Consider the following 7,924-nt stretch of genomic DNA (forward strand, 5'->3'; position numbering starts at 1 on the left):
GCACGCCCGCGTCCTTCCCCTCCTCGGCCACCGCAGTACACCACTGTGGACACTCTAAACGAGGTGCATGCGTTTTATATTAGTGCAATATATAATTGTTATATGTCTTTTACAATCTAATTCAAATATTTTTATCATTTCAAGGAGTAGTAAATTCAAAATTAAATGCTTTATTTCTAATTCTAAATATCTAATTTCATACTAAGTATCAAACACGTCATCACACAAATTTAATTCATGAACGAACGATCAAAGTGGAAATGTGCTTAATTAAAATTTGTGGTATGTATTAAGAATTTTCAGCCTGAATGATCAGTTACAGTAGTTCGTATGTTTTAATTCGAGTACATTATATTGAGATAACACTTTCTACCTCCTCCCTCAATTCTTGATTATTCGGTCATTGTAACAAAATAGAAATGTGAATACATTTAATATGAAACTGACCTTATCCTTGTCAAAACTCAAAACTGTGGACAAAAACCGACAGAAGCTTCGTCGTAATTTACAATGACGGAGAATTAAATAAGATTGTTATCAATCCGTTGAAATCCAAAATGGTAGTAGTACTATAAATTTTGAATATTCTGTAACAGAAACAAAACGGATAGTTCTTTTATAAATTAATTAAAATATATTGATTGTTTTGCCACATCACATCCACCAACCTTTTTCCCCAAGTTAAGTTTTGGGTGATTAATCCCATTGATAATTATACGAATTTTAAAATGAAAGAATAATATGAATACATATCAAACACGTTCTAATTAAGAGTTAAATATTCTCACTTGACCAATAACAAAGTTCACACTGTTATATTTTGTTTAATTATATGTACAAAATTTATCTATACTGCCACTCGTGAAAGCTAATTATTAATTATAATTTCCTCATCTTATTTTCTGAAAATTTGGTTATAAAAACTCTAATTTCGTATCAATTATTATGGTATCTAAAAGTTAAACCAACGTTAAAAATGAAACGTGAAGCAATTAGTAAAAAACAACGTACTAAAATAATTAAGTTTATGAAAATGGATAACGGCGTTAAATTAATCGTGAAAGTGAAATTCAACGCTAAGAATTGAAGCTAAAACCGCGTTCTCTTTCTTCTTCTCCACCCAAACAAAATTTCTCTCACTACACGCACCGAAAAAAGGGAAGAAAATTCTCAATTCTCCTCTGTACCTATTCTCCATTCAATCACCGCGAAGCCCGTTGTTCTCACTCTAATTTCTTGCCGATTTAATCATCATTCTCTTTTGAGGGCGCCGATTACCTCGGCTCTTGCTCTCCGGCAAAAAACCCCCTTTTCTGCTGCAATTTTTATGAGGTGAAATCAGAGGCGCTGTTTTGATTCGATTCCTCAAGCTTCGATTCTGAAAAGTTTTATCTTTTAGCTTTTCTGTTCTTCAATTTGCATGCTTTGATTTAATGGCCAATCACGAATCCTATTAGGGTTTGTGTGGTGTTTCTGGAATTCGGGGTAGTTTTAGGTTCCTGCATTTGGGTATAGTTTTTTGTGTGAAGGTGAACGCCATGTGTATGATGAATTATTAATTATTTTATTCTTTAAGGTTTGGTAGTGTAGTTTCTTGTAGGGTTTGGGGATTCTGAGGTGAGCTTCAGAAGAATACAGAAATATGTCTTCAGCAGGATTGGTTTCCATTGTCCCAGTTCTTGAGGACAGTATGACATTTTTACCTCCTGAACATAGTCAAGAGTCGATTTTGCTATTTGTGGCAATGCCAGGCTCCAAGGTCCCAATACGGGTTTTGGAGTCGGATTCGATTGAATCTGTGAAGGTCCGAATCCAGTCCTGTAAAGGGATCTTCCGCAGGAACCAAAAGTTGGTCTGTGGTGGTAAAGAATTGGCTCGAAGCAAGTCCCTCGTGCGGGACTATGGTTTGAGCGATGGAAATGTTGTGCATTTGCTCCTCCGCCTCAAGGACCTTCAGGTTATTAAAGTGAGGACGTGTTGTGGGAATGAGTTCGAGTTTCAGGTGGAAAAGTGCCGGGATGTTGGCTATGTCAAGCGTCAGATTGCGGAAAGAGAATCGGAGCTCATTGAGGATCATGAGGTGTTGCTGAATGGCAAGCCGATTGAGGATCAGAGGTTGATAAATGACATCTCTAAGGATGATACAGATGCTGTGATACATTTGTTTGTAAGGAAATCTGCTAAAATTAGGGGGTCTCCAGTGGGGAAGAACTTTGAGTTGTCAATTGTTGTACCACAGCAGAATGATGTGGTTAGTGAACGTAAGGCCGATCATTATGTGCCAAGGAAGGCCCCTGAAAGAGTATCTGTATTGGAGCCTGTAATTATCAACCCAAAGACTGAGTTGCCTCTTGAGATTAGCCAAATGATAGATTCTACTAGGAAAGGATTGGAGCAAGGTAATTATCCAATCAGGTCTGTGGAGGGCACAGGAGGTGCATATTTTATGCTTGATCCATCCGGTACTAAATATCTATCTGTTTTTAAGCCAGCAGACGAGGAGCCTTTGGCTGAGAATAATCCTCGAGGGCTACCCTTATCGGAGGATGGAGAAGGGCTGAAGAAGGGAACAAGAGTTGGGGAGGGGGCACTAAGGGAGTGTGCTGTCTTTTTACTTGATCATCCAAAGAGTGGTAACCGTTCTTTCTCTGGTGAGATTAGGGGCTTCGCTGGTGTTCCGCCTACTGTATACGTGAAATGCCTGCATGAAGGTTTTAATCATCCTGGTGGCGTTTCTATCAAGACTGGTTCGCTGCAAATGTTCATGGAGAACAATGGAAGTTGTGAAGATATGGGGCCGGGTGCATTCCCGGTAGAGGAAGTTCATAAGATTGCAGTGTTGGATATGAGGATGGCCAATGCAGATAGACATGCTGGAAATATATTAGTAAGCAAAGGTGAAGATGGTCAAACTGTGCTCATCCCGATTGATCATGGATATTGCTTGCCATACTCTGTAAGTCTCATCTACCTTTGTATACCATTTTTATATACTACTGTGACTTGTTTTCTTCAACCATAGATTCATGCTATATGTTGCATAATAATGTATATTGTGATTCTGTTAAAATGTCATACTACCTCCGTCCACGAAAATTCGTCCCGGTTTGACCGGGCACGGGTTTTAAGAAATGTAATGGAAAGTGAGTTGAAAAAGTTAGTGGATTGTGGGTCCTACTTTTATATATTAGGAGTAGTTTTATAATAAAATGTGAGTAGGAATGTGTTAGTGGAATATGAGGTCCACTACCAAAAATGGTAAAAGTGAAATGGGACAAATTTTGGGGGACGGACGGAAATGGAAAAGTGGGACAAATTTTCGTGGACGGAGGTAGTAATTTTTTGTGTTTCATGCTTTTAATCTGGTTGGGATCTTATGGGGTAAAATTCACAACCACAGCATGTTTCTGCCAGATATATGTAGCACTTTTATTGAGAGAGTTTCATTTCATCATGATATGTTGATAAATGCAAAACCGATTAGTTTGTCATTCAATCCTATCAATCACACAATCTGATCTCTTTCTTTCATCATTGTAGTTTCAAGATTGCACGTTCGATTGGCTGTACTGGCCTCAAGCTCGCCAGCCTTTCGGAATGGACACCCTTGAATACATAAGGTCGATGGATGCAGAGAAGGACATTGCCTTGCTCAAGTTCTATGGATGGGAGTTACCGAATGAATGTGCTCGTGTACTACGCATCTCCACTATGCTTCTGAAGAAAGGCGCGGAAAAAGGGCTCACCCCATTTGACATAGGCAACATGATGTGCAGAGAAACAGTGAGGAAGATCTCTGTCATTGAAGAGATTGTGGAAGTAGCTCTCGATTCTGTCCTCCCCGGGTCGAGTGAAGGTACCTTCCTCGACTGTGTTTCGAGCATCGTGGATCGCCACCTTGAGGAGTACAAATAACCCTCGTCCACTAAGAAAGTTCGGTACATATGCACACTGTGTTGGTTGTGAATGTCAATTCCTTCGAATTCCCAAGTCAGGGGCTACTCTTTACCTGATTATTTTTATTACTTCTCCATTCATTCAGTATTAACTGGATCCTGTTTTTAAGGGCTTTAGTAATTTGGGGATTCTTCTGCCCTTGAAACATAATGAATAAGAATCTCTTTTTCAGAATTCATTTGTTTGAGCTTTTCACAAAGGGTTTCTATACAAATACATACTCTGGACATGAGATTTAAGAAATTGATAGTTAAAGAGTTAAATGAATAGATTAAAGTATGATTGACAAAAAGGTAGAATTGGACAAAGAAAATAAAGTAAATGAGAACAAATGAAGGAAGAAGAAAGTACTACGTTATTTTTTGTTGAAAGAATTTGATTAAGAAATTGATAGTTAAAGAGTTAAATGAATAGATTAAAGTATGATTGACAAAAAGGTAGAATTGGACAAAGAAAATAAAGTAAATGAGAACAAATGAAGGAAGAAGAAAGTACTACGTTATTTTTTGTTGAAAGAATTTGATTCATTTAGAGCATCCGCAATGGTGCTTAGGCTAGCCATAGGCCAGCCATTCTCTCCCCTGCCACGTCAGCAACACTAAAAAAACCACCTGCCACATCAGATTTAGGCCAGCCGCAATAAAAACAATTCAAAATATACTACATTTACGGAATTAAAATTACGATTAAAATACGGAATTAAATTTACGACACATATACGGGAAAATTTATTAATTGCATTTAAAAAAGTTACATAGATAACAAAAAATTACATGCATAATAAAGAAAAAAAACTATCGCCGTGCAATCCTCCGTGCCCACAACTCTTCAATTATATCCTTTTGGAGTTGAATATGAGCATCCACTTGGCGCATGTTGGCAAATTCCTTGAGTCGGCCGGCTTCATCGAGAGGTACCCCCTGTCGTACACTAGGGGTGGCCGTTCCGTGGCTTGGACCGGCTTCATCGTCACTGACCCAACTAGTCAGTTGTACGCCTTCGTCTTCGACGATCATGTTGTGCAGGATAATGCAGGCGTACATTATCTCGGAAACACATCCGACATCCCACAAACGCGTTGGACCCTTAATTGCCGCCCATCGAGACTGGAGCACACCAAATGCGCGCTCCACGTCCTTGCGCGCCGACTCCTGTCGTTGCGCAAAGTAGGCCTTCTTTTCATCACTTGTTTGTCGGATCGTCTTCACAAAGACCGGCCACCGAGGGTATATCCCATCCGCCAAGTAGTAGCCCATATCATGCCGGTTGCCGTTGGCCACAAAAGAGACGGCTGGACCGACGCCCTGGCACTTCTCGTTGAAGAGGGGAGACGAGTTCAGGACGTTGAGGTCGTTGTTCGACCCGGCTACCCCAAAATACGCATGCCAGATCCACAGCCGGTAATCAGCTACGGCCTCGAGGATTATCGTGGGGTTCTTTGACTTGTAGCCGGTCGTGTAGGCCCCCTTCCAGGCAGTCGGACAGTTCTTCCACTCCCAATGCATACAGTCTATGCTGCCTAACATCCCCGAGAACCCATGCTTCTCCCCGTGCATCTGCATCAAATTCTGACAATCTTCGGGAGTAGGGCTTCGAAGGTACTGCTCACCGAAAATGCTGATCACGCCCCCACAGAACTCCTTCAGACATTTCAAGGCTGACGACTCACCGATGTGGAGGTACTCATCCCACATATCTGCCGCGCCTCCGTAGGCCAACTGCCTGATTGCCGCCGTGCACTTTTGGATAGGGGTGTGGCCGGGTCTGCCAGCCGCATCGTGCCTGAAGCGGAAACACAGATATTGACGCTCCAATGCCCCAACGATGCGCATAAACAACTCCCTGCGCATTCTAAAACGCTGCCGGAACATGTTGGCGGGAAACCGCGGGTACTCTGCAAAGTAGTCCTCGTACAGCCGCTGATGTGCAGCTACGTGATCCCGATCAATCACTGCTCGGTGGTGGACAACTCGTGGAGGGCGAGGTATCGCCTGCTGTTCCACCATACGCATGTACCGCTCCATCCCGCGGTTCATGTAGGCCTCCATAGCCTCGTTCATCCTCCGTTCGTACTCCTCAGGATCCACACCACTACCACTACCGCTACCACCCGCGTTACTCATCGCTCGATGATGCCCTTGTACAGAAAGTTAGAGAGAGAGAAAACTCGTTAAAACAAGTGGTGCAAATGAAAATGAAACGAAAATCGCGTTTATATATGAATTTTTTTTTTTTTAAAAAAAAATCAAAAATCGGCGCTGGCCGATCGGGCCGCCACAATGACGGCTAGCCGATCGGCCAGCGCTTCGGCCAGCGACGAGCGATCGGCCAGCCCACGCCGATCCGCTCGCCGATTTCGTGTTTGCTGATTGCAATGGTTCGGCTAGCCGATCGGCTAGCGCGACGAATCGGCTAGTCGGTCGCTAGCCGACCATTGCGGATGCTCTTGTGGTGGAACATAAAGGGACTCGTTTGTGGCAAGATGAAATGTGTAATATTTATTATAAATAGACTAAATAAATAATTGTAAAGGAAAGTATTCTGACTATGTTACGTCCCCCTCGAGATTAAATGTTTTATTGTGATTGGTCACGAATTTTAATAAACGTAAAAAAAGATAAAGTGAAAAATTTTAATTCGAGCGAAATGGTAAATTACTATACTCAAATTATTTGTATATTATATATGGATAATGATTGAATCTGAAATCAAGGCTGTGCATAATTTGATTGGATTATTGGTATACGACTACTGGATAGGGCCCAGAAGTCAAAAAAATGTTTACCGAATCCATAAAGTCGAACCACCTCTAGAGGGACATTTGCGTAAATTCAGCCTTAGTTTTTAAAATTATTTTAATTTCCGTCACTATGTCAGAGTAAAAATAACTACTAGTTAGCATTTTTATCATGATTAAAAAGTTTACTAAGCAACGTATTTTAATTTTAACAAAAAATTATTGATTTATTTTCGTAAAGAATTAGAGGCTACTTATTTAGACTCGTCGTAACATCTTATTTATGAGTTGAATGAAAACTGTATAGTCTTTTTATAAAAAAAAAAATTAAACTTAAGTTGCACATAAATGTTCACCCGAAGGCTCAATAAACACGAAAAATTAAATAATCAGACATAATGGTTTAGGCGTGTATATAGTAACAAAATCACTATCTCTATTTTAGTTAATTCTTCAAATTATTTAATTAGCTCCTAATTTGCGTCTTTTGTTGCAATTTTGGCTTATATTACCAATTTGATCAAAATTAAGTTACTCAAATAACAACTAAACGTAATACCATGTAATAAAAATATACAATTTGTATGCCTATGTTGGCTTACTGAGAGAGTAGTTATACCTGAGATCAAAGTTTGTAAATTTGAGTTCATAAAAACGCACACGGTCACACGCACCCATATTTAAAATTGGGCTGAATTCCCAACTACAGTTACATGCAGCACCATTCTCAACCGTGCTTTAGAGAAGTCCGACTTAAGAATATCTCCGAGGAGGAAAGGTAAATTGAGAAGACACATTTCTCATTTACCTTCTCAAAAAGAGAATTATACCTTTTTGAAAAAAAAATGAATTCTAAGAGAAGAAGGTGAATTTGATTTCTAACAATGTATTTCGTGTCACTTTCACAATATCAATGATATATTGTATTTTATAATTATTTATATATCACCTATGACTAATTTAATAAAAAATAAATTCAATTTGATTTACTTCATAGTATTTTATTTTATTATTATTTTATTTAACATTCAAGCATTTCCTAAGATTATTAATAGCGGATGGAAGGATGGACTTTTCTAATATACATATTTTTATTTAAAAACGATCACAATTTTTATCCAGTCATGATTTTACCGGCATTCAGTAAAACCGAACGAGTTTTATTCTCAGGATTTAAGGTTTTACAGTCCTCGTTTTCATAATTTGATTGAATTTCCTTTTAACGTATCT

At 39.4% G+C, this 7,924-nt stretch overlaps 1 protein-coding gene across 1 annotated transcript; it reads left to right on the plus strand.

Annotated features, from left to right (window-relative positions):
* The first annotated feature begins 1,104 nt into the window (after nucleotides 1–1,104).
* On the plus strand, nucleotides 1,105–4,131 carry LOC125221973 (phosphatidylinositol 4-kinase gamma 4-like). The gene is made up of 2 exons (XM_048124334.2): nucleotides 1,105–2,956; nucleotides 3,541–4,131. Exons 1-2 carry the CDS (start codon nucleotides 1,643–1,645, stop codon nucleotides 3,913–3,915), a joined length of 1,689 nt encoding a protein of 562 aa, XP_047980291.1. The 5' UTR covers nucleotides 1,105–1,642; the 3' UTR covers nucleotides 3,916–4,131.
* The last annotated feature ends 3,793 nt before the right edge of the window (nucleotides 4,132–7,924 follow it).

This window comes from Salvia hispanica, chromosome 1, assembly GCF_029641045.1.
Source record: "Salvia hispanica isolate PSC_SH4W2 chromosome 1, Shi_PSC_v1, whole genome shotgun sequence".
Classification (NCBI taxonomy): Eukaryota; Viridiplantae; Streptophyta; class Magnoliopsida; order Lamiales; family Lamiaceae; genus Salvia; species Salvia hispanica.

Bases quoted from the DNA above. Each gene is read 5' to 3' on its own strand.
- LOC125221973 (XM_048124334.2), top strand. From the start codon at position 1,643: ATGTCTTCAGCAGGATTGGTTTCCATTGTCCCAGTTCTTGAGGACAGT. The intron at 2,957-3,540 runs GTAAGTCTCATC...TCATCATTGTAG, and splicing joins GATATTGCTTGCCATACTCT to TTTCAAGATTGCACGTTCGA.